Genomic DNA, 27,602 nt, shown 5'->3' on the forward strand with positions numbered 1-27,602 from the left:
CTGGGCACATGTGTCTTGTGCAAGGGCTTTAATGCGGATTTTTCCAAGGGCAGTCCTCCATTGCTTACGAAGGTCTCCAGATCAACACATCTGGCAATAAGAGGGCATGCATTTGGTGTCCTCTCGGCAGGGAAACTAGCCTCCCTTGATCATTCAGTGGTCAAAACTCTGGCTCTGGTCGATGCTTTCATCACTGATATAGAAAACGACACCCTGAAGAACTTTACCAATCTTGTCAGGCTGGGCTTAGTCTTCAACACATTTACACATGTCAGGCAGGGCTGGCTCTCCGGCTTAGCGAACCTTCAGTACCTGATCTTGTCCAACAACCAGATCCAGCAGATAGAGCCAGGGAGCTTCGTGCACCTGTCTAACCTGCGTGTGCTCGACCTGGGGAACAACAAGCTGCAGGTTGTGGACCACGCTTGGCTTCGTGGGCTGAAGAGGCTGTTGTACTTGTTCCTGGGATCTAACAAGATTCAGACAATCTCTCCAACTACATTCCAATATGTGCAACCGTACAGGCTAGATCTGAGTGGAAATGACCTGTCAGGTCTAGACAGGGAGGTCTTCAGGGGACATGTAAACCTGGGAATACTCCACATTGGTGGTAACAAGATGGTTTCTGTTCATGATGTGATGTCACATCCAGTGATATGGAACCTAGGTATCTACACCGAATTCAGTTTTACAAACAATTTTGCTATAATTGTTAAGGTGCCCAAACTCCTTTCCTGTATCATGTATGATCAGGCAACATACGAGCTTGTAGTTGGGTGGACCTTTGATCCGTCAATTGTTGCGCCCAATGTCATTCAAGAAGAAATGCCTGGGGCCTCATGTACCCCTGTAAGTTGGTGGGAAAGTCATAACATTAGAAAGATCTCTGTCCGGCCACCAGTTGTCATCATTGCCACTGATAGCCCTGCAGCAGCTGAACAGGTCCCTGACATATCCGGGCAGTGTAGACAGGTTTGGAAACAAGATGTGGGCATTACAGTAGTCTTGGGAAGTGATGCCAGCTTCCGGCTACTTTCAATGAGCACAGGGCGCAATGCAACAAAGAGGGCTGTAGCCATGGCGTTAAATGTGCCAATACAAAACACACGAACACCCAGCACCAAAATCCCAAAGCACACCTCCAACACAAGTACCACCTATGTGAACACTGAGAACATAACCTGTATTCTGATCAGGAAACCTGGCTTCACGAAGTTAAACTTAAACATCTCTAATGTGCCTGTTCAGCCTCCTACAACAGTCACAACTGATGATGACGAAGTTAGCAGGATACGTAATTATACGATGTTCCCGTTTTTGCAATTGAGAAACCAATCTACAGTGCAGGTCAGCACCAAACTGCCTGCCCTCCCATATACTAGATACAAGATGCGCCCGTTTTCAGAACCAAAAGACTGGTCTGCCTTACCGGGCAGCTCCAAGCTTTCATCAGATGGTGTTCTCATTCCTGTTATCTCAGCAGCAGCTGCTTTGCTTCTATTGGCCCTTGCAGTATTCATGTGGAGGGTGTGCTCTGCAAAGCAGCGCAAAGCAGCTTTGACAGCCAGCAATGATGCACACATATGGACAATTCCTCCAGGCATTGCCTTCCCCGGTTTGTTCAGGTCTGCCTCTCTCCCTACATTTGCCCACAAGGCGCCGTCGGAGGACACTGCCTCCTGTACTTCACTGCCAACTGTCCTCTATTCCATTGAGCCAACCTACAGCGAGATCCCTGATAGTGTAGCTGCAGAACAGTCCCTCTCTGACCTCCCACATACCTACAGTGTGATCCCAGACCTTGATGGGGAGCCCATGTCTTTTTATGCCGCTGCTGCTGAAGTTTTGCCCATCATATACAATGGACAGAATCAGCACCTGGCTTACCTGCACAAGGGTGCAGCTATTTCCAAAAGACACCAGTCTGGACAACACATTGCTGCATATGGAGAGCATCGACAGACCAAAGCCCAGTGTGGGACGGTCTATAGATGTGTTGATAACGACAAAGACAGAGATCTTGGCAACCCTCCAATGCCCTCAAACATCTACTGGCCATTGAATATCCCAAGGAAGAGAATCTATAGCATGCCGCGGCGTGTGTCCCTTCCTCTTGTCACCCTGCCAAACACCTACTGGCCATGGGAGATTCCAGAGAAGGGAACCCGTGAGACACCAGGGCGTGCGTCCCTTCCCCTTGTCACACTGCCAAACACCTACTGGCCTTGGGAGATTCCAGAGAGGGGAACCCGTAAGATACCAGGGCGTGCGTCCCTTCCCCTTGTCACCCTGCCAAACACCTACTGGCCATGGGAGATTCCAGAGAAGGGAACCCGTAAGATACCAGGGCGTGCGTCCCTTCCCCTTGCCACACTGCCAAACACCTACTGGCCTTGGGAGATTCCAGAGAAGGGAACCAGTAACACACCACGGTGTGCATCCCTTCCTCTTGTTACACTACCAAACACCTACTGGCCTTGGGAGATTCCAGAGAAGGGAACCAGTAACACACCACGGTGTGCATCCCTTCCTCTTGTTACACTACCAAACACCTACTGGCCTTGGGAGATTTCAGAGAAGGGAACCCATAACACACCACGGCGTGCATCCCTTCCCCTTGTCATACCACCTAACACCTACTGGCCTTGGGAGATCCCAGAGAAGGGAACCCGTAACACACCACGGCGTGCATCCCTTCCCCTTGTCATACCACCTAACACCTACTGGCCATGGAAGATCCCAGAGAAGAAGACCCGCAACACCCCACTGTATATGCCCCCCTCCAAACTACCAAACACCTACTCGCCATGGAAGATTTCAGAGAAGGGAACCCGTAACACACCACGGCGTGCGTCCCTTCCCCATGTCACACTACCAAACACCTACTGGCCATGGAAGATTCCAGAGAGGGGAACCCGCAATACCCCACTGAATACGCCCCCCTCCAAACTACCAAACACCTACTGGCCATGGGAGATCCCAGAAAAGGGAACCTGTAACACACCACGGCATACATTCCTTCCCCCTGTCACACCACCTAAGTGAGTGGAAATTTGTTGACGACCTGTCGTTGGCCGAGTCTCGACAACACAATGCACCATCTATTATGCAGGAAGAGCTCGATGACTTTAGCCTGTGGGCCAGTCAAAACCACATGCTGTTGAATGCTGATAAATGTAAGATCATGATATTCTCGTTTATGAAGCTTCCGCCTGCCCCGCCAATTCTCAAAATCAATGGAACTCCGCTGGAGATCGTGGTAGTTACCTGTCTAGTAGGAGTATGGTTACAATCAAACTTAAAATGGGATACGCAGGTATCAAAAATGACCTCCAAAGCCAACGGAAGACTCTTCATGCTTCGAAGCCTGAAACGGTTCAAAGTTACGGTGGATGACTTGCTTCAAGTATACACGTCCTATGTCAGACCTGTATTAGAATACTTCGTGCCTGTATGGCATCCCGGACTCACTAAGGAGCATACTGTCGGTTAGAAAGAATCCAGAAGAGAGCCCTCCGTACCGTGTTAGGCGGACAGTACACAACCTATGAAGCTGCACTGGGGCGCACCGGCCTCCAAACGCTGCTACACAGGCGCGAGGACTTGTGCAGAAAATTCGCAATGAAACTGGGCCCAGACATGCTCCCACAGAAGACAGGTCAGCTCCATGGACGAAACACCAGAAACTCTGACAAACTCAGACTGGTTTAATGTAGAACAAACAGATACAGGGACTCCTCTATACCCTACCTTGTGCGATTACTCAACGACGATGTAAAGTAATTACTGCGATGTTTTAGAGTAATGTAATCCTCTTATTTTGTGCTGCAATACGACGCTTTCAATTACCAGGAAACAATGTATTCATACATTCTTTCTACCTAGCGTTATTCGTGATTGTGTCGCCTTCAAATACCTTGTTTGATTACCAGGTAACAGCAAAGAGATATATATTTGTACTTGATTTTATCTGTGAATGTACGATTTTAAAACTATAGTTCAATTGCTTCATCCGCATGTTACTCAGTAATTTTAATTCAATGATTGAGATTGTGATTTCTGTAAGATGATACATAATTCAGCCATTGGGCTGCCAGATATCTTCATTTTCAATAAACGAATCATCATCATCATCATCACCTAACACCTACTGGCCATGGGAGATCCCAGAAAAGGGCACTCGTACCTCACCATGGTTTTTATCCTCCGCCACACTACCGAACACCTTGGCCATGGGAGATTTCAGGGGAGGGAACCCAGAACACACCACAGCAGGCCTCTTGTACCATGAGGAGTTTCATGCTCTTACCCAAATGTACAATCAGCAGAGCATAAGTCAAAAAGCCCTGCCAAGAAGCGTGCTGGAGGCTACAAATAAGAATTGAAATTTGAAAAGTCACTCAGACAAATCTTTCCCTTGCACAAATCCTCGCCCATGAAATGACTTAAACCATTTGCAAAATCTTTTCCAGTTGCTTGAGTAACTGCTCTTTGGTTTGTCATGAACTACAATGTACACAATGTTCAATTTTGATACTAAACATTATGAAAATATCAATCATTTTTTAAGCTGAACATCATAGATGAAATTAATACATTGTTCAATACAAATTCATGTCAAGAAATATCAGTTGTTAAATTTTGATGCTGAATACTGAAGTTATGCCACGTTCTGTGATTAGTTTATCACTCAGTCTATTACAAATTGCTCAGTGAAATTTGGGTGCTGAACACTGTACATATGTAATGTTCCTCACTTTGATACAGTAAGAAATTTGAATTTGTTGAATTTAGATGCCAAACACCGCAAAAATATTTGAAATCGGTGGAAGGCAACTTAGGCAGGTAGACAGGAAGGCAACAGAAAAGTAATAGAGAAGTAGTCATTATGAATATTGAAATATGTGGTGCGAACATGGGCTAAAAATTTCATAACAAAAATCCAGGAGTAAAGCAATGAGACTTTACTGTGGGGATTTGCTGCAAAGTGTACAGTTCTGATTGCAATGAGAGGAATGTCACACCAGCATTTGAGTGTCTTCAAGTAAGATCTGAAGTTCCACCTCTATCAAACTCCATATTATAAAGCATAATGTCATTATGGACTCAGTCACTGGAGCAAAGAAGTGTACTTAACTGGCTGTGGACCAGAAGGACAGGCATCAGATGGACTAGACTCTTTGTACTCTGGGACAAGACTTGCAAGCTCCCGATGAAGGTTAAGGACTTCAGCAGTTTAATGTTGCGAGCCATACATCCAGTGTTTAAGAAGAGTCTAATGACTCTCCACCTGACTATAGAGATTGAGATAATGGTGATTGACCACAACTCCACTCACAATGCATACATGTACAGTACTAAAGTGATGAGTCAGGTGGAGACTTTGACAACACGTGTAAATGCAAATACAGAATGATGCAGTCTTACAAGCTCTATGATTGTCTATCCCAAGCTATGGGTACATGTATGTGAAAATGTTATCAGTGCAATGAGTTTATGAAATAGTCTTTTTCAATGCTGTTTCATACTTTGATGATTGGTGCGAGTCAGCTCAATACTACTCTATGTAATTCAGTCTATAAGACACCTGAATGTCTGTTTAACCAAATGTGCGTAGCAAAACAAGTGTATACTTCACAAACCCACACTGAATTCTCATAGGCTGGCATTCAGCTGGCATGTAGCATGAAATAAGTCTTTGACTCACAATTTCACCAGGAATCCCCAACAAACTCCACGTACGTTGAAGATAGATCTATGTCTCAACAAACAATGCTATACACCTTATATGGGTCCTATATGTCGCCAAAATAGATGTAACGTTAAGAAAGCAGACTAATTCAATATCATATCATAGTATGTGCACATAACTGATCTTTATTAATTTATTCTGAAGTACACCATGAAGTTGTGTTTTTATGAATCTTTACTTGAGAATGTAAAAAGTAGCAAAGTCTGCTGACTGTGTGCAACTACATTTTAATGGTGAAAGAGATTAAAAAACATATACACACACGTAGACAACCCAAAGATACGTGTGTTGCATACTAAAACATTATATTTTGTTTTCCACATGTTTTTGAAATAAGATTTAGTACCAACGATCAAAACGCTTCTTATACTTCTAATGCTTCTTCAACATTCTGTAACGTTAAAATTCTGTGTTTTAAAGATTAAATTAATACTGTCTGAAAGCCTTCAATAGACTCCTGAATTCATTGATCGATAGCCTAGTTATAATCGCCCAATACTTCCATCCGCATACAGATGTGTTTTTTCCACGTCAGGATTAGGAATCGGACGTAGCGTGCAGTGACCCGATTGGCCAACAGGTGGCGCATACAGCACGCAACAGGTGGCGTGTTGGAGTCGATGTTGCCTTGGAACACCTGTTGGAAAGGGAAATAACGGAGAGCTATTTTTGTCCTCTTAGCAAAACATTCATAACTTTTTTTGGCCGAGTTTTATTGTCCTTAGATAAAATCAAGTCTTGTAATTCCGCCGGGTGCCTTAAAAGACTGGATCTAATTCACCGATTTAGGGGGCTTCGCTACGTGGAATTTGACATTCAGTTCTCGTGTACAAAATATCATATGAAGAGATAATTTGGCTGGGGTGAGGATGTGAGAAATGAAAACTACACCTGGTTTAAAACTGTTTATTCAATAGTATTTCTTGACACAATCTAGGAACACAAAGTGTACAATATGTTGATCAGATTGTACTTGGCATTTTCAAACCTTGACCACAGGAATAGATTACAAGTACCGAAATAAAAAGGTCTTTTGAAGTTAGTTTTCTTGGACAAGGTGGCTTTTTACGACAAGGTGGCCAGTCCTGTACTAGAATAGCCACAAAATACACGAAATGCAAAACGAGAACAAAAGACCTTCAAGGAAGGAAGACATGGAAAGGGTACAAGGCAAGAAACAAATCAATTTGTACTATGTATAGTATGATATTTTTTAACAAAGGCTACTGCCTACATACAGTCAACTCCAGACGCTATCAGAACACAGTACAATGTTTGACACTGTAAAAGTAACATTTCCGAACTGAGAAAGATGAGGAAAGATTAGTTTTTAATTGCGCTAATAGAAAAATAAATCGATGTAACGTTAACTTGCTCAAAGGGAAGAACATAAGCTACGGTACCAGTGCTTGCAGTAATCCACATAGACACCAGATGACATCCTTGTGTTCTAAAACAGAACAGTTGTTGCTAACATTCATAAGGTTGACATTGGCTCGTGAGCCAAATTTACGAAAGACGAACTAAAGAAAGAAAGAAAAAAAGCTGCAAGCAACCTTCTAATTAGGGGCTCCCGTGTCGTCCGACGTTACACCATAAATTGACAACACAAGCATAGATACATGCTCTCGGATACACTTTCTTGACACCAACAAAGAAATTGTGATCAGCCCCGCAGTGCCGACAATGTCTCAGGTAAAGAAAATCGTAAGATCAGCCAAAGCTATGAATGTAACATCACAGATAATCTATTTCCTATCTTGCCAATGCCAATCTCCCCGGGCGTTGTTGTGAAACACCTAACAAAGTTACGGTTAAAGTTGGCATCTCTCGTCGGCAGCCCTTGTGTCCCTTGCCGTTTGTAGATATTTCTGCCTACGGTGCGAGTCCGTGCGACGAGACGGTCACTATCTCGTATTGTTCAAGACGATGGTCTGGGGAAAGAATCAAACGTGTGCCCAACACAGCTGGTGAAAATGATTACTGGTCCGCGATTGGTCAAGAAATCAATCGTCTAGACAGGATCAATCATAGACGAGTCCTTATGCTAATCTGTCTGTAGCCCCTGTGCCTCGTCATTGGTCAATGGTCTGGAGAAGCAATCAAACGTGACTGCCCAACACGGTTGAAAATGATTACTGGTCCGTGATTGGTCAAGAAATCAATCAGTTGTCTAGACTGGGCAAATCGTAGACGAGCCCCTGTGTATATATGTCTGGAGCACCTGTACCTCGTCATTAGTCTGCCAGCTGTCTGCGGAGACGGACTCACCTCACCTAAGACAACAGGTTAGTTCGGTCACTTTTTCGCGGAATACTTTGTCATAATTTCTCATAAACATTCTTATCTGTGCCTTGTGCGCTTGCTGCAGTGTGTTGAGGCAAAGTATGCATGACTGTTTCTTCTACCGATTTGTTAGAAACGTCTGGACACCACGGGAGGAAAGAAGTTGGTGCTTGTCACTGAAGGTGCTTCGGGACAACATCCAGTGCATCACCAAGCCAAGGGCGCATGCAGTCTTTCCGAGACATTCGACAAGGTATTGTGTTGTTTTACATTGTTTTAAAAAAATGCTGTAATCTTTAGCTGACACTTTCAATGGGTTAACACTTCTGTGAGTTTCCTGTACAAACAATACCGCAAATTCAGAGTGTCACTGTCACTGAACAGTTTATACGAACTTTGACCTTTATGTGTGTTAATACGTTTTGTGCAGATTATCGCCAGCCAGTTCAATGTAATATAAATAATCGGTAACGTTAACACTGACTTCTTTTGTGAACGTCCGAGGATGAAAAAACAGAACTAGCTGGATCATGTGAGGCACACCTGTGCCTAATTTATCACCAAAACAAGACGTTTAGTCTGAACCTTCTTGCTTCTAGGATCTTACTGGTGCCATCAAGCCCGGATCAACTACAGCTGCAATGTTCAAGTTAAGTGCTTAACATTGTCTTATGGGGTTTGAAATTGTAATGGTTGCAGATATGGACTCCTTTTGCACTCAGGGCTTCGGTCCGTTTCCATGGTGTACAGGCCTGGTGTGTGGCTGGTTTGGTTTCTGTGACTGTGTCGATAGTCTAGATGGATTCGGCCAGTAACTGCAAATTCTGTTCTTTACAAAACAGGGTTTTCCCTGGTTCACCATCTGTTGTCATTTCTGTTTTATGTCATGGTCGGTGGTTGTCGGGGACCTAGACCATTACATAATCTGCCTCGTGTCGTTATCTTGGGTCCCGAACCAAGAGGACGACACAGGCCAGAAAGGAACGCATGTGGTTGAACATTATTATTAGTATTAGAATTAATATCAGTTTCTTCCTTTAGAAATACTTGACCATCTCGGCTGTTGGACACAGTCACAGAAACCGAATCAGCCATTCATTGGGCTTGTACACCACAGAAACAGACTGAAGCAATGAGTGCAGAAGTAGCCATGTAGCTTTCGAAAGTAAACCGAAGGCCTTTCCTATATTTCTGAGCCAAGTTTCATCTTTGTCTTGTTTTTCTTTTTTCTATCGAGGATCATCGCACCGTAGGAGGGAGTGTCTGGACGGGGAAAGGGCGGCGAGGACTGATGAAGGAAGGTACCGGACGTGACCGCCAATGGGGATTTGAAGTCTTCCCACACATATGAGAAGGTATCTTGCCGTATTGTGTGAAAGCACATAGTTTTTAATTGTAAGACAACAGACTTTGTCAATGAATGACTTTTTCATGTGTGTTGGTAAGTTTACAGTTTCAATTTCAATTTTGTTACCTGAACAATTATATTTATAAGCTCAGTACAAAAGTCTTTTTCTTTTACTTGCTTATCTGACTCTGAATTGAACGAAGTATATGAATACCTTTGACTGTTTGTCAAGTAAAAAATTTGGTCATACCTTCGCTGTGCCTTATTCTTATCTGTGCCTCGTGTGTTTGTTGCAGCGGTGTTGGGGCAAACTATGCATGACTGTTTCTTCTACCGATTTGTTAGAAATGTCTGGACGCCATGAGGGAGGATAGGAGCCGGGGAACGGAGGTGTCAATCGCCTGTCACTGAATGCAGTCTTTCCGAGACATACGACAAGGTATTGTGCTGTACAGTATTGTGTGAAAGCAGTTGTAGGATAACAGTCTTTAGCTGACATTTTCAATGCCTAGTCCTGAACAATGCTTAATAGCGTTTTCTTTTTCTTTTAAAAATTAGAATATATGTGTGGTGTGGACGTGAGGCAGCTGATGCGTGCTACATCCTGCTTTTGAACCCAGGTGTTCCTTGGAGGAAGGAAGCAGACAAGAAGACTGTTGACTGGGTTAACACAACTGTGAGTATCCTGTACAAATCAAACTTTCAATTTAGAGTGTCACTGATGCTGAACAGTTCAACATACCAACTTTGAGCAGATAAAATCAGTAACTTGTAATTTTACCAGTTAACGTTAGATTTTTAGATTTAGATTACAGTATTCTCTTGACTTTCCGCTCCAGGCAAGGACATAATACAGCCTTGTGCCCTTTCAAATGTTTCGATTCCATAACAGCAAAATATTTTTGGCCTACCTCGTTATGATTGTTTGCAATGTCACTTTCTTGCAGGTACAAGAAGTTGGGAAGGAAACAGCTCTCAGCAGCTTCCAGGATCGTATTGGTGCCCGGATCAACTGCAGCTGCAATGTTCATGGCGGGACTTATCCTGGCGAGAGGCTGCCTGATGACCTGATGATCTTCACGGTGACGTCCAGCAAGATCGTGTACTAGCGCGCTCCTATGGTGTACAGGCTAACGTGTGGCTGATTTGGTTTCTGTGACTGTGTCGATGGCTAGGATTGTATTCGGTCAATTACTGTAAATTTTGTTCTTTAATAAAAGAGGAACTTTCCTGGTTCACAGTCTGTTTTCATTCTGTTTTATGTCGTGGTCAGTGGTTGTCGGGAACCCAGACCATTACATATTCTGCCTCGTGTCGCTATCTTGGGTCCCGAACCAAGAGAACGACACAGGCCAGAAAGGATATGTAGCTAGTTAAGCTTGCTTGAGTTACGTTTTATGTACATGTACAGGCTTGATTCACATATTTCAGTATCATTTTGGTGTCTTCTTGCGTTTTGCAAAGATGTTTTGTAGATGTAGCTTAGTTTAGTCGCCTTTTGTAAGCAGCTTTGTGCATTTCATGTAGACTTCCACATTTCCGTTATTTTGTAGAGGTTGTTTGTAGCCCTTCAAATTTGTAGCCTTTGGCAATTTCCCTAATTAAAGGCTTATGCTGCAACACATACACACACACACACACTAACAAACTAACCCCAACAAACAAACACACACACACACACACACACACACACACACACACACTAACAACATACTCATGCAGCTCATGCCTTAGTAAAAAACCTTGTGATTCTTCAAGTACAAAAAGGCTCCAAGCAACCTCTATACCTTTGCTGTGTTAGTACAACATGTACTACTACTAGGATAGTTTTTATTTATTGTATGGCTTGAGATTTGTACATATTTGTAAGCGTTGCATTCATGTATTTTGTCAGCAATTGCTATTGAATAAACAATTTGAAATCACACCGTGTAGTGTTTATTCTATTTTATAAACACTTCACCACCTTAGATCCGTCCGCCCGTGTGAAATGGATGGTCCCTCCCTTCCCAAACCCTTAGCTCCATGTGAAACAAATGGCCCTGCTTCCCAGTTTGAGCCTATTCCAGCAGTGTAGCCTTTTCCAGACTTGTTGCAGCCCTTTTCATTGAAAATGTAAGAGAAATTTCATATTGATGACAGTACAGGGTGCAGACATCGCCAACAAACAAAGTTTTGCTCCATTTTTCACCCCTATGTTTGAAGTGGTCAGTCCCCGAATTCACATTATAAAAAAAAGATGGTGAGATTCTTCTAGAATTGCGATAGCTGTCACTGATCAGAATTTCTTAAAATCAGATGTTTGGGACACTTAAGATAGCGTGCTTCTGTGGTGACCACTTCTTCTGTGTGGGGTGAGTTATTAAGACCTGGAATGTTCACGGATGAGATCATGACACCCTGAACTTGCATATTTTTACATTATCGCCTATGGGTCCCCTCCCCACCCTTGCTTTCTTAATTAGAAATGGACGGTCTCTTCCTTCCCAAACCCCAAACCCTTTGCCCTTGTGGAACCCTCCTTCCCAGACTCTATGTGAAATGGTTGTTCCCACCTGTTCATACCCTTACGGCCATGTTATATGCTTTCAGCACCAAGGACAGGCTTATTGATGGTGTTCAGCACCAAGGACAGGCTTAGTATTAATAGTGTTCAATACGAAGGATTAGGGGTGTACCGGTACAAAACCGTTTTTTCTTATTGGACCGGTCTGGAAAAACTGGACCTGAAAAAATTCGGTGGACCGGATGTTGGACTGATCGAAAAATGAACAGATTATATGATCAGGCATTCACACGTTTTGTAGCTTACTGGTCTACCAAGAGCGAAGTAGAGTAGAGTTTATAGCCATTTACACCGAGTTTTACAGTCAATTTTACAGAGGCAGTTAGCCTTGTAGGATTTTAAAATGATAATGGGAGTCAAATATATTTCTTTGTAGCTAAATGGACCATTGTTTTGACTATCATCAATTCAGAAGTTTTCCATTACCGATTCAGGTCCAGGTTCAGGTCCCCACCTGGACTTGATCCTCTAGACCTGAATTTTCTGTACCGGTGTGACAGCGATCTCGCCCCCCCCCCGTGATCTCGCCCCCCCGGGGGCGAAATCACTAGCGATCTCGCCCCCCCCGGGGCGAAATCACTAGCGATCTCGCCCTCCCCGGCTAGTGATCTCGCCCCCCTACCTCGCCCCCCTTTAGCGATTTCGCCCCCCCCCCCAAAAAAACGGGTTTACATGACATTTTAGAAGTTGATTGGTATAAATCACAAAATGTAGTTTCAGAATGATATAAGTACACGAGTTTGATACATAACTCCATTCATAGTATCAATATTAACGCAATTACATGGTAATGAGATAGTTGAACTTGTTTCAGACAAGGAGGGTTTGGTCCCTTGTATTCCCATTATTGCATATACCTGAGTCTCGGTGTGACAGCGATCTCGCCCCATTCATTGTATTCACCTGTCGTCAAGCAACCTATATATCTCCAATATGAAGTCTCTACCATGAAGTGACCACAAAAGAACTATGTAATGTCTTTATTAATTATGCAAATATTAGGTATTAATTAGAATAATGCACATTTTGGTATATGTACCTGGCCAAGGGATATCTTCACCTCCAACATGACTGTTTTTTCTAGTATTTAGGAACTGATGTATTTACCCGTGTTTCTTAAGACAGGTACTTTACCAGTTTTGTGTAGCATTTCGCAACAGGTATATCAACTTGCGCGTAGATGGTGTTTATAATGAGAAACTAGTTAACTATTATTCACGTGTGTTTTTGTTAGTGCTTTGGAAATGTTTCCAGCACAAGAAAGAAAACACTGTGACAAATTGAAAACATATAGCTGACGTATTCCGTACCATAGACGGTGTTGATTTATACGTTTGCAGTAGCACTGTTTTTATGCCACCTCAGCTGCAAAAATTGTCTTTTTTATTTCAAAGTCATGTTTGCACCGAACAATATAGTATCGACTTTCGAGGTATGACATCTTACGGTACGGTAATAAGGTGCCATATAGGTACCAGGTAACACACCATATACGTTACTCCCCAGGTGCAGTATAGTACCAGGTAGCGCACCTGTAATACGTAGTAGCCAGCTGCTCTGGGGGGGGGGGGGCGAAAACGCTAAAGGGGGGCGAAAACGCTAGTGATCTCGCCCCCCGGGGGGGCGAGATCCCCGGGGGGGCGAGATCGCTGTCACACCGGTACCCACCCATACGAAGAATGGTTTTAGCAGTTTGGTACCATAGCTGCCTCTTTTAACTGTTTGGTACCCTAGTTGCACCTGTTTAGCCGTTTGGACTGGTGGACTGGCATGATACGTTTACAGTATCAATCTTAATTCCACCATTATGATCATAAATTGTGACCACTTCTTTGCTTAGCTCAACACACAAAGCAAATGCTTTCCTGTACGGAATCAGTTCGCTCTGTCGAATAGAGCTCGCTCGCTCGCTTCTTCGCACACAGCTCGCTCACTCGTTCGCACACAGCTCGCTCGCTCGTTCGCACACAGCTCGCTCTCTCGTTCGTTTGCACTCAGTTCGTTCGCAAACAGCTCGCTCGCTCGTTCGCACACAGCTCGCTCGCTCGTTTGCACACAGTTCGCTCGCTCGTTCGCACACAGCTCGCTCCCCCGTTCGCACACAGCTCGCATACACGAGCGAGCCATGTGCGAACGAGCAAGCGAGCCGTGTGCGGACGAGCGAGCGAGCCCTGTAGCTGTGCGAACAAGTTAGCTGTAAGCGAGCGTGCTGTCTGTGAAGGAGCAAGTGAGCTGTGTGAGAACAAGCGAGCGAGCGAGCTCTGTGCTAACGAGTGAGCTGCGTGCGAGCGAGTGAGGTATGTGCGAACGAGTGAGCGAGCTGTGTGCAAACGAACAAAAGAGCTGTGGGAGAACGAGGCAACAGAAGGAGGTAGCGAGCTGTGTGCGAGACCTCTGAGGGCTTGAAAGCTTTGGTGGCCTTTTGGTACAGGTGAACATTATTGAACATTAATTATGCAAATGATATGCGAAATAATTTAAATAAATTATCACAAAATGTGTTTAATTACTTGGAGCAATCAAGTATTATAATTTATGTAAATTAGGACCTTATTTGCATGATTTATGCAACTGATACAAATTAGGAACATTTTTATGCATAATTTATGGAAATAAGGACCTTATTTGCATTACGTTTAAAATTTTCCTAATCTTTATAAATTTACAAATGAGGCCCTAGTTTGCATAAATTATGCATGAAATGTTCTAATTCGTATAGATGATGCAAATAAGGTCCGAATTTCCATAAATTGTGCAAATAAGTACATAATTTGCATAATTTTATATTTATTTAAGGTCCTGTTTTGTAAATTAGGACCTAATTTGCATAATTTATGACAAAAACAATTTGCAGATGTGTACAGGGTCATTTTGGCAAACTCTATTGTTCAATCATCTTTGTGTCCTGAATCTTTGAGCAAACATGCCTCGGCAGAGGAATAAGACTGCTCTGGCATACCATTTTATTGATGAATACATGTACTTGTATATGACTATAGACAAAAAAATTTGGCAATTTCATTCTTTGATCTATCCCACCCAAAAGGAATCAGAAGCACACTGTAATTGTTTCATGATAAACCTGGATTGGACAGGGGGTTGGGTCAAAGAAACCTGGATCGGGCAGGAGGTTGGGTCAAACAAATCTGGATTGGATAGGGGGGTTGGGTAAAAATAATCTGGATTGGACAGGGTAGTTGGGTGAAGATAATCTGGTTTGGACAGGGGGGCCGGGTAAAAATTGAAACCTATTGTTGTCTTATTTTTATTACTCAGTTACCTCCATGAAATGTCATGGACTCCGAGGTTATATTTTACCCTGTGTTTGTCTGTCTCAAGAACGGCTGGGTGAATTGGTTTCGTAATTGATGTGTTGGTAGTGTGTGATGAAAGGTGGACATGATTAGATTTTGGGCCCCCTAGCGGCTTCCTTTGGTACTGCAGCGCAACTTCCGAGTTTGCTATCTCGTGTTCTGAGCAAGCTATGGTCACGATTTTGGGGTGTTAGATAGCTCTTGTGCTCAGAAATAAGTGACATAACAATTATGCAAAATAGGAGTTCATTTGCATAATCAATGAGAATATTCTATCATAGCAGTTTTTTTCTATGTATCTCTTGTCCCGGACGTGATATGGTCTTGACATTTGGCTGGTAGATAGCTTGCAGTGTCATGACAAAGTGGGGCAGGTTTGAGCCCCCTAACATTCAATTTCGGAACTGCAGGGGGGTTTTGTCAAGACATTCCAAAAACTGCAGAAAGAATTGACGGATTGGTATCATTTTAGGCATGCAGGTAGCTTAGGCAAAGATGTTTATAATGCAGATGAGGACTTAATTTGCATGATTAATGAGGAAATTGTATAATTCCATTGTTTGCAATAACTGGACTTCAATAAATGTAACGCTTGTTAATTTTGATAGGCGGTATATAAATAGATACCAAATAAGGTAATGAGGAACTTATTTGCATAATTTATGAAGAAATTGCAAAACTGCTTTATAATGGAAATTTTATATTTGTGACATGTGTACGTTAGTCAATGATGAACAACACCATGCATGAATTATGTTAATGTCTTAGTCAATTGCACAAAGTTTATGGTGGTATGAGGTCGCCGAACTCTAGTTATTATATAGTTTGACCGATCCTGTCTTGCGCCCAGGATATCTACTTCTATCAGTGTCGATGATGAAAAAGTATGAATATTAAAAAGAACTGTATGAAATCAAATTTGATGACGTATAAAAAAAGCACAAATTTGAAGACAAGTGAAACGAGAGGCAGGTAGAAACAGTCTCCTGGCTCCCAGGATTCAAACCCGTGCCGAACCCGGGTCACCGGCTCTGAATTCCAGCACTGCTAACCATTAAGCTCAGAGCCGCTGTTATGGTGGGTTTGGCAGAGCTTGAACCCCACTGTTACACTTTTCCTCCTTTTCATTTTTTAGGTTCATCCTCAAATCTCAGAGTTCGATATCCCTTTGTGGTAAAAATTCTTTAGCCTGTTACTGACGTTAGTACTCGCAGGGTTGTGATGGGAACCAGTCAAATAAGAGGCGAGTAGAAACAGTCTCCTGGCTACCGAGATTCAACCCGCCCTGAACCCGGACCGCCAGATCACAATCCCAGCACCGCTTAATACCTTTGTCTCAAAAGTTCAGATCTAGAGCTGTTCAAGGCATGGTCAGTTTGGTGGTGCTTGAACCCCATACAACCAACATTTGCAAGGTAGCATGTGTCACTCACGCATGTGAATTGCTTCTTGTCGCTAAGCACTTTGGATTACTTATCATGGGTACATGAAGGCATTTTGAAATACATTGAATTCATAATCATTATTGCTTTTCTTGTAGCAGAAATATCACAAGCCTTCATAGTACCAATTGTGTCTGCAGTTGCTAGAAAACGTTCTAGCAGCAGTTGCAGAGTGACATGGTGGTTTCATCCTCCCTATATGACCCGGAATCGGGTGAACATTGTAAAGTAACACTGAGTGAAAATTACACTAATCACACAATGTATAACTTCAGCATTCAGCGTAAAGATTTGAATAATAAAAAAAAGATATCCTTTTTCTATGCATACCGGTATCTTGAATATTTTGATGCCAGATTTGTGTGACGTTACCTCGTCTCTACATGTATATACATTACACCTAAATGTCTGTTCAATTGGAAGGCACATTAAAGATGATTGCTTCCTTCATGCAGCTGCCCAGACTCCATCCAATAAATGTGCCCAGCAAAACTGACTCGCCGTGATTTCTCAATAATAGGCTGGCGTTCCTCTGGCATGTATCATGAAATAAGTCTTTGACTCACAATTTCACCAGGAATCCCCAACAAACTCCATGTACATTGAAGATAGATCTATATCTCAACAACCAATGCTAGTAGCCAAAATACATGTAAGATAGCAGACTAATTTAATATCATATCATGTATGTGCACATAGCTGATCTTTATTTATTTTTCAAGTACACCATAGTTCCATGAAGTTGTTTTTTTACGAATCTTTACTTATATAAAGTAGCAAAGTCTGCTGACTGTATGCAACTACATTTTAATGGTGAAAAAGATAAAGCAAGATATGTGTGTTGCGTGTTAAAACGTTATATTTCATTTTCCACAAGTTTTTGAAATAGTACAAACCAGCAAAATGCTTCTAATACTTTTAATGCTCCTTCTACATTGTGTAACATTCTGTGTTTTAAAGAGTATAATGAAAACTGTCTGAAAGGCTTTGATTGCTTGATTTATTGATCAATAGCTTAGTTGTAATTCCCCAGTACTTCCATCCGCATACAGATGTGGTTGTTCCACGTCAGGATTCGGAATCGGACGTAGCGTGCAGTGACCGGATCAGCCAACAGGTGACGCTGTGGCGTGTTGGAGTCGACGTTGCCTTGGAACACCTGTTGGAATGGTGGAGAGAGAGAATGGAAAGCTATTGTTGTCCTCTTACCAAAACATTCATAACTTTTCTTGCTACATTCTCTCATAGACGCTAACGGTACAATGTATGTACCCTTCCTATTCTGTTATCAAACATAAGTTGTGATTAACAGAATATTGTTCACCTCAGTGTAATAAGTTTTGGGCCACTCTTGTATATTTCTTTACCTATCAATGTGTTTGTGGTATGTTTTTATTTGATTGAAAATTTGTCACAGCTAATTTAGGGTGTGAAACGTATTGTTTTCTTCCCCTGCTTGTGATGGTTTGTGATCTGTAATAAAGTTTATTGACATTTTAAAGAATTCAAGATAACATTAATACCTTCTGTCGACCAGAGGCATCGGTGTAAGGCCACCAGTTGTCCCCGTCAGTACCAAATTGTAGTTTGTAAGTTTCCACCCACTGTTGATGACCGAAGCGACCCTGTGTGACCACACCCTGTATCTCGGTAGGCTTTCGTAGGTCCACCTGGGAAGGAAATGTGGCCATGTTAGAAAAAGCAATACACGACTGGGTAAATACACAAAGGGACCCCTAGCTGTACAAACAAAGTTAAACTGTATGTGCGTGCATGCAAGAAACGCACACACACACACACACACACACACAATCACATACAATAGAGTGTAACCGCATTTCATTTGATTATATCATGTATCATACAAACTTCAGGGTAGGGTCAAAATCAATTTCATTACTAGTACCTTAGAATGAGGACTGGTCACACACAGTAATATTTTTGACATACAGTTATCTATTTCATTCCAACCAAGCTTTTAACGAGTTTTTATCACAAGGCCCCTGTTCTAACAAAGAAATTAACACGGTTTAGGTAACAAGTGGCTGAACGAAGTTGTTTGAACGTCGTCGGCATGTGCGGATACCTGAAGCCACTGGTTGCCGTCATTGTGTTTAGCGCACCACGCCCCCGTGCCGTCCCCATCATTTACAGCGTACAGACGGGCCCTCCTCGGTCCGTGGCCGCTGTTGACTTCTGACGACGCGCTGATCTGAGTGTCCGGAATCTGCCCCGACTCGACCCCCAGTGGATCCGGACCTGTACCGGCACATGTAAACACAGAAATATATAGTAACGCTTTTCTTTGGTAAGAGAACTACGTACCGAGTATCTCAGTTTCAAAATGGATTTTTGGCAACTAGTGTAATGTGCGATCATGTTTGTGGGTGTGGATGTTTGTGCGCACGTGCCATGTCACAGTTCAGGTCTTGGTTATAATCGGTTGGTAACTGGGAGACCTTGGTCCAAACCTGGGAAGGGCATCTAGGTTGAGGCTTTCGGAAGGGACGTGTGTCTGTGAGTGTTTGGCTAGCTTGTATATTTTTTCCAACGGTTTCATATTTTCGATCCACTTGTAAACATGTTTAACGTTAGGATATCTCACCAAAGAGCAACAGTTGAACTGTTCACCCACCTTTAACCCGAAAAATCACATGTTCAGTCGCCTCTCGTATCCTGTGATCTATTTCCTCAAGAACAATAGTCTTCACGTGCGTCGCGATGATGTCTTCAACTAGCGACGATTCTGGAGAACACCCTTTCTTCAAGAGATCGTCCAGACTTTTGTTCACCATCTGTAAGGAGTTCTTGAGGTGATGGAGGAGGTTGGTAGCGGCGCCTTTCCACGCCAGGAGTGCGTGCAGGTCCGACTGCATGCGGCCCACACTGTCGCAGGTTTGGCGGTCGGTTTGGGCGGGCACCGCGCAGTTACAGGAGCAGTGGATGTTAGGGGCCTTGCCGTACAGTTCTGGACTATCTTCGGTCGCCTTTGACGCATGGGTTTGGGTCTGTGTGTCGCACACAGTCGAGGAAATGCACGTCGCAATCACCAGAATGACTTTCACACCGATATGTGCCATTTTTTCGAAAACCTTGCCACACGGAATATCGTAATGAAAACGTACTGCGCAGTCCGATTTTGCTTCTTTGATTAGGGAAGTGTACATGTTGTATTCTATTTCATCCTTTGATATCAATGCATTGGTGTAGTAAGTCTATAAAGTAAGTAATGGTGCTCTTAGTTACAATGATATTTTTATGCAACTACATTGTTTTTTTGTTTTTTTTTAATTCGTAGCTTATTGTACCGAAGTTCAAGAGCGGCAACATACATAACATAAAACTTGTATCGACCCCCACTCTTAATTTTGGTCCGGTCCTTTCCGGCTGTTTGTTGAAACCAAAGCACCAGAGTGTTTTAGTGTAAGGCTGCACCCTAACGATAAGAAACTTAACCAACTGAATGTCAAGAGGAACTAGTGCCGCCTCGAGTTCGGCGATAACATACCTTCGCCAGTACGATGCACGGAAACAACTAGTTTTGATCTGTCCACACGGTCACAACAGGAACATGGCCACAACATTGGAGCATTTTTTAGATTATTCATTTATGTTTATTTCATCCTTTCCTGTTACATCTGTAAGTATCCATACAAATCTGATAAAAGTCTTTAAAATTGTATTAACTAAAATATACGAATTGTGATTAGAAAGTAACGTTAAGTAAAACATACCACTGATACGAGAAAACGGACAACTCTTCTGGGGAAAACCGGGGAGCCATTACGTAAAACCGCCGCTCAGTTTTTACCCAACCACCGCTCATACTACGGGCAGTGCAGGTACGTAAGTTTCTGTCTCTGTAACGAGAAATACCATTCATGGCTACCATGCTACATTGGCACATAGTGCCTACGTCAGTAAAAACAAACTTTAAAACACTTAAGCGTATCCGCAAATTTCAACATACATAATACTTTACTTTGCAAAAACCCTCATCCCTTCGAAGTGGCTTTCAAATAAACAAACATTGCACACTCTTGATACACAATGTACTAACGACAGCTCTTGGTTATATATCAATACCCAGTATGTGATAATCCCATATCATATATAGCAACTGTTGTATAAATTGTATAACTGTTATGTCTACATTTATGTCGGCACTGTCGGCGATAATATAGGGAGTTAACGTTCTTTAAGAGTTAAGTTGTTTGACTACCAGACATGAATGAATATCTGAGACCACCCAACATACGCTAGTCTACGGTAAGGACCTCCAAGCAACTTTTTTCTCTGTAACGAGAAATACCATTCATGGTTACCATGTTACGTCATGGCGGCACATAGTGCCTACGTCAGTCAAAACATCACAAAGGACACCGGGGTGTATCCGCAAACTTACACATGCGTAAAACGTACAAAGCCACAATCTTCATCACTTTAAAACATACTCTTTCAGACATTTGATTCTTGGCTATTTAGTAATACTAACAGACATGTGATCAACTCATAACATATCAGAACATAATGTAGCAGCAGTTACTATGCACTTGTCAGTGTCAAATAAAACAAGAAATCTTTTTAAAAAAGCTGTGCCTTGCCGCGTGGTAGGAATATCGTCAGGAAAAGGTAGGTCGGCACTTCAAGCCCGGCAAGGCAAAATGCTGTGCCTTGGCGTGCAGTAAGGATAATTTGCTTGTCTGCTAAATACGTATTATTAAAATTTTGACACTAGAAACCACGAAAATGAGAAAATCTTACGATTATATTTGAAAGGCAACACTCTGAAAATACAAATGGCATTCTGTGCCCATCATCAACCCAAAATACGATCTTTTTCACGTGCACGTGTTTACGGTATAGGCCGCATGTAGCCAGTCACAAGTATGCAAATGAGCTAACTATATTTAGTACCATGCAAACACCGCATGTGACCATGTTGGAACACGTTTTCAGCTGTGTTTGCCGACGAATTCCTGCCGTTAGGGAGAATTTGCGGCCTCGAAACTGATATCACAAGTGAAGCGAAGTTATAGTTGTTGTTTTACTTTCATTATTTTGAAAGAACTTTGTAGCGTCATAGCGAGATCAACCGATATGTTTGGATGACATAGCGGCGCGGAAATATATGCTTCGACGGCGTGAATTTTGAGCAAAAATACCGCAGAATTATGGTTAGAAAACCCAAGGAGCTTTTATCCTTGGAAAACCCCACATTTTATTATTTCAGGGGTCCCTGGTCCAATTTAAAAGAAATAATAAGTGTACCGTCCAAAATAAGAACGTAGCGGGTGGATTCTGCGGCTGAAAAAAATAAACGTAACTGTTACCTAAACATGCACTCTTGAAAATGCAGACCAAAAAGTCCCAAAGGTGGGTTTTCATGGTTCTGGTCGCATGACGAAAATATTCTTATATCAAATGGATGTTATAAAAAGGTAAAAGGACAATTGAAAAAAAAAAACTTTCACTAGGCGGGTTCGAACCGGGGTCGGCAGTGTGGCGACTATTCACGCTAACCACTACGCCATGCTAACATTCCCAGTACCACCTCGTATTAACAGGTATCCAAATCTAAGGCATAACTTGAATACGTCCGTTCATTCCAAGATTCAAAGATTCTAATGTCTAATCCTCCGAAAAATGTCTAAACAACTGTTACTTATGTGAAAAGTTTGTAATGAGACGAGAGCCTGGCAAAATAATGTCGGGAAAGGCATGTTACAAGCTCTGATTGGCTGGCTGGAATCTCGGTGTGTCAATAGCCTGTTTAGGCTATAGGCACACTCAGTGTGTCAATAGCCACAGCGATATAACAAAATGATCCTAAATATTATCTATTGCGACTTCTCGTGTGACGTTTTGAGCTGGCGCTCTCCTAAACTCACGTTAGCGTTTTGCTGCGGTCTCGGAAGGCCTCTCCAACGTTTTGATGACGTCATGGCTACTTATATATTCACATACAATTTATTAGCCTGATTTGGAAATTGTTTCATCTTTATGAATAGCTAATGCAATTCTTGTTGCGAGATAATGCACTTGATTTTATGTCACTCCAAATGAATTTGGAATTTTACCATACAAACGCTTCATTTATTCAATGTAACCAAATATTAAATGCTTTTAGAACCGACCGCAAACAGAAACAAATACGTAAAATGGACGGTTTAAAATTCAACAGGGATGTACCATTGTCTGCCTGAGCCGTCAAACTTGTCCATGAGAAAGGCGATTTGGAAGGGCCTTTGGAAGGGGCTTTGGAAGGGCTGGGTTAAAAGGTCCGTCCATTGATCCATGGAAAAAAGCTGGCGTAAAGCCTTGCCTGGCGGCAAGGCAAAAAAATGAGGGGTATATTCACGCCCATTCATGTAAGGGTACATGGGGCGCTATCGTGTAGAACTGTTGAGTTCTTGAATAGCTACGTTAGACATCTTCTAAACACTTGCACTTGCTCCCCCTAACATTGACATTGACAGGTGCATTATCACTGTAGGATATATCGGCTCCTAGCTAATCTCCGAGCAGATGTAGAAGGGGAAGATTGTAACGTTTCTCAAGTTCCCAGAGTACTGGCCAGTTGTTCTATAACGTTAACTTACTATACCACGAGCTTAAGAAACGTTAAGATTTTCCCCTTCTGTATCTCCTTGGAGCTGAGTTCCTAGCACCCCTCCAGCCTGGTCAGCAGCTCCGCTCGCAGCAGGGCCAGGATCTCGTGCAGCCAGTGGAAGAACACGAAGTCCCGGATGTAGTGAGTGTACAGACTGTCTCCTACGTCTGGGAGGGGGACGGGGTCTGCTGTCCACCCCTGTGGTACAGTGGGATCGCCCAACTGTCCTGCCACCGTCATCTACATCAAAAGATCAGAGATGACAGACTTTACCCCCTTGTCGAAAAAGAGAGACTGTAGATTTTAGCTGATATAAAATGTAACCTCTTTACACCTATACTTAAGTTAACTCAATGCATTTAGCCCATGTTGGGCAGGAATGTGCAACAAAGATCATTGTCTAAATGACCCTTCTAAATTCCAACAACAAATCATAAATGGAAAACTTCACCCCTTTAATTTAAACTTCAGAAACAATCAAACGGACAGGCATGTCAAAAACAATACGATACCTCACAGTGTCAATTCGGTTTAACATTCTTTGACTGACGTAAAACGTCACAAATAGTAACATGTTGAATTTTGCAAGATGGATTCATTTCAACAATTCACACGTGTGCCAAGCTATAACTACGTACTGGTTTGGAAATTCTGACTAAGTTTTCATCAGTTGTGATCGTGGCGGTCATTCTTACCGTAAGGTTAAGCTTATACAGCAGGTTGTTCAGGACGCTGTTGGTGTCACGCATGGACTGCCGCAAGGAGGCGCTGTAGCCGTCTAGATGACGCGCTTCATGAATGACAGTTAGGACAGTCACCCGGTAACGGCTCAGGTTACGGAACAAGGGGACTAGCCCGGTGTCATCCTGAATAATGGAACACATGCACATTAAAACAGTGCTCAAGTTATGCATTTCCTCAAAGTTTGTACAGACAATTGCAAGTCAAATGCATGCGGGGCAGGAATACAGCCATGATGTGAAAAGTTTGCCTTTGAAACTTCGGTAGATGGAACTGAAGCCTGGTGACCATTTCTACGGAGCGGCTTAGGGGTGTTTTACCGACGAAGTTCTTTAGTTAACTGTCAGTGTCAGCATATCTTTCTTTCTGGTTGAAACAACCCCGTAAAAATTCCACAGCGTGTGCCAAGCAAGGGATCAGTCATACAAGTCTGCGTATTGACATTATTTTATCTCAGGTAAACTTCGAGGTCGACCAAGTATTATTTTCGGACACCAGTCTTTATAACGTTGGGTCAAAGTAAGAAATAATTCTTCCCGCAAAATTTACCTAAACCAACAAAATGTCAACACGTAACTGATACGGGCTTTAACTTTGTCGTGTGACATGCCGACTACTTATGAACTGGTCGGGGGCAGGAAACACTTGGCGTAATCTTCAGGCAGATTTATCGGTGGCATAAGACAGTTGCACAAGGGTGCACCCGGGGTGCAAACCTGCACACCGGGGCTGTAACCGGCCAAGGAGTGTCCATTTGCTTTAGGTAGACATGAAGATGGACAGTTGCTTTACCCATCTATAGCAACAGGGACTAAATAACTTATTTTGCGGCCACTGGCAAATCTGTCTGAAGGTTATTACACTCCCAGAACAATGAGTTACGAGGGACTCCCGATATACAAGGTACAGTAATAAACAAGGCTAAGGGGATTCCCCAACAACTTGGACGACAAGTTTTCTTTTTCTTCCGGCAACAACATGTTTTGGAATAAACCACTGTTTGATGTCGCAGTGCACGTAAAAGAAAGGTTACCAGTGCGTTCGATAGCTAAAGACTCAAGACATTTTACCCACAATTCTTCAGCAAAACAACAACAACAGCAACAACAAACAATGCCTCACCTGAAAGTAAGCAGCAGTGGGGAGCTCCTCCCAAGCGATTAAACCGGTGTCGTAAGTCCTAGAGCAAAAAACGTCCTGTTTCTGTTGAATAAACACAACGAACACACATCAGCATCTACGTATACACATGGTATTACTCGTATATGTACTTGGAATTGTTTTCAACAGAGCACGATTATAGAGAGTATGTCGTCAAAATGATCGAAGAAGTTGGAAGGAACTGACTCCTGCGATGCAACACAAATAAAACATGTCGACGTTGTACATGAAACTATATATTTTGATGTTCAGCTTTGTAGATCCAGACACCGGAAACTTAAACCTGAAACAAAGTCGAGGTAGAAGAACGGAAACTACATCGCTTGTTTGTGATGCATTGCAGATGTAACTGACGTTTCCTGAACTTGAGTAACAAAGTCACACCAGGATGCATGCAAGATGCAAACCTTTGCAAATTTATCCTGTATATATATGTCCTCCTGTGCGTACTTACCATGATTGTCATGGTATTGTTGGTATGTATGATTGTTCTCTCCGTCAGCTGGAGGTCTTGCCGGAACCCTCTCCTCTGACACGGTCGGTAAGGGTTGAGGTTTGCAGAGCGAGTCTGTCGGTGCGCTGTTCCGGAGTGCCCCGCGGCCGGAAGGGCAGATGCCGCCTGGACAACCGGCACGAAGAGCAGCGTCCACAGCAGAGTTTCTGGAGACAAATGAATTGTGGTGTCATGGTGATAAGTCTCTAAAATACTAATAACTTTCGAAAAAGACCTGATAGCCAAAATTGGCTGGTGAGCTAGGCGTTAGCCACAGCGCAAAAAAAAACACCCAACGCATGTATCGAGACGAGTAGGCGTGGCCGGGTTTGCCTCAAAAGGCATGAGTCACTAGCTATAGAAAAGGCATTTCTCTCCGCCCACACTACTAGCACTGCAAAATATATAAAAGAAAGCATGCATCTTCACCTTTCCGCTGTGAAGACATGTGACAGCTGAGGTCTCAGGTAAATGTAGACTTCGGCCAGGTGCAAGCACCTCCAGAGAATTCTCGTGTGCATACTGCCCTGCACACACGTCCATGTCGGCTTTATAATGCACACTGCCTGTTTACGACCAAGAGCTCTTATATAGCTGTCCATGTTTAGACACGAATAATGAAGTCGTTGAAATGGTACGTCAGCAAAAAAAATAAAGCTTGTTTTTTTCAGCTAAGTCTTTTTCCCAGAACTCATTTGTCAAGGCGATCACGCCACTTTTTTTTCTCTTCCTGGTCTTGTCGCAACATCACACCACCTTCGAAACTAAGGGGTGGCCTTACCCAGGGAAACGTCTAAGGGGCCAATACCGACAGGTGCCAAAGACATTACGTCACCAAAAAATCCCCAATATGCAAATCACGTTGTGGGAAACAACCAGACACGGAACATGATATCTAATGTACATGTATGTTTAGGTAATGCCCCAAAATAGCCGGGCACTCGAGTGTTTTCTTGACGCCTACTGCTTGGTACAAAGACTTCTCACGACGAGACATGCAACAGTAAACAAAAACAAGAGAGCTCTAGGGGCAACATTGTTTACCGTAAACACGAGTTTGCGTCATGAGGAAAATGACGTTGGAAAATTCAAGACATTGGTCGAGCTTCTAGAAAGCAAATCTGCACCTTATTCTTTCATTCATATAATGTCTACAAGAAATTTTAGTCAGGTCACATAAAACATTCGTACCTGCCTTCTATTCCGAAAGATTTGATAAAGAGATCTATACAATGCAAGGTAACGCTCTCAAACACACCGTGTTTTAAAGTAGCGGATATGTTGATTATCTATTAAACTCGGTGGACGTTAGCTATAGTATCTAAGAAGTTAAGTAGTTGTGACAGTGGGACTTAGGGATCGTCCCCGTGTGAAGTTTCATTGCTAGGTTTTCTACTCTGTATTCCCCATTTACAGGTGCCCCTTTGAACAGGTGATTCCATGCGTGATAGTCAGTCATTTGACGCCAAATACCATGCAGTCGGGGGAAGTTCATGACGTCGGCCCCACACCCGGAAACAGCTTAGGGGGCACAACTAAAACTTCGGGGCTTACAACTATAAAGCCTTCTGTTATATATTGACCATGGTAAAATCCTAATTGATATCAGCCCTACGGCATCGAATGTGGTTAATGTCCACTAAAACTAAAATCGTTCTAATTTTTTGCCGGCCACGATCTTTTGAAAACCAACCTAAGCACTCGTCACACATCCAGAACCTTTCGACGACTTCATTGACATTGTGAATTGCTGCGACCACTCCCCATTTGAGGTAGGTGCTGTGTAGGGAGTCGTCTGGAATCCATACTATTCTATATGTAGCTCCGCATTCGGTTCGCTCCTGTACATGTGATCGCATCCAAGTAGAATATAACAGTCATTCCAA

The 27,602-nt window shown here is 42.8% G+C and overlaps 1 protein-coding gene and 2 long non-coding RNA genes across 3 annotated transcripts; 2 read left to right on the forward strand and 1 right to left on the reverse strand.

The window, feature by feature from the left end:
* The first annotated feature begins 7,811 nt into the window (after nucleotides 1-7,811).
* Nucleotides 7,812-9,188, forward strand: LOC118427743. The gene is made up of 3 exons (XR_004832571.1): nucleotides 7,812-8,040; nucleotides 8,172-8,291; nucleotides 8,638-9,188. It is a non-coding gene; the product is annotated as an uncharacterized LOC118427743 (long non-coding RNA).
* A 116-nt stretch (nucleotides 9,189-9,304) lies between these two features.
* LOC118427722 lies at nucleotides 9,305-11,044 on the forward strand. The gene is made up of 3 exons (XR_004832568.1): nucleotides 9,305-9,393; nucleotides 9,732-9,825; nucleotides 10,334-11,044. It is a non-coding gene; the product is annotated as an uncharacterized LOC118427722 (long non-coding RNA).
* A 6,679-nt stretch (nucleotides 11,045-17,723) lies between these two features.
* LOC118426959 (adipocyte enhancer-binding protein 1-like) lies at nucleotides 17,724-19,840 on the reverse strand. The gene is made up of 4 exons (XM_035836591.1): nucleotides 19,344-19,840; nucleotides 18,795-18,967; nucleotides 18,232-18,378; nucleotides 17,724-17,867 (listed from the first exon to the last, which is right to left on the reverse strand). The coding sequence occupies exons 1-4, from the start codon at nucleotides 19,786-19,788 to the stop codon at nucleotides 17,724-17,726; spliced, it is 909 nt and encodes a 302-aa protein (XP_035692484.1). The 5' UTR covers nucleotides 19,789-19,840.
* Nucleotides 19,841-27,602: the final 7,762 nt, after the last annotated feature.

This window comes from Branchiostoma floridae, chromosome 12, assembly GCF_000003815.2.
Source record: "Branchiostoma floridae strain S238N-H82 chromosome 12, Bfl_VNyyK, whole genome shotgun sequence".
NCBI classification, from domain to species: Eukaryota; Metazoa; Chordata; class Leptocardii; order Amphioxiformes; family Branchiostomatidae; genus Branchiostoma; species Branchiostoma floridae.

Coding starts and splice junctions, on each gene's coding strand:
- LOC118426959 (XM_035836591.1), bottom strand. CDS start 19,788: ATGGCACATATCGGTGTGAAAGTCATTCTGGTGATTGCGACGTGCATT. Junction 18,968..19,343: donor TGTGATTTTTCGGGTTAAAG/GTGGGTGAACAG, acceptor GTGCCGGTACAG/GTCCGGATCCACTGGGGGTC. Junction 17,868..18,231: donor ATGCCTCTGGTCGACAGAAG/GTATTAATGTTA, acceptor CCATTCCAACAG/GTGTTCCAAGGCAACGTCGA.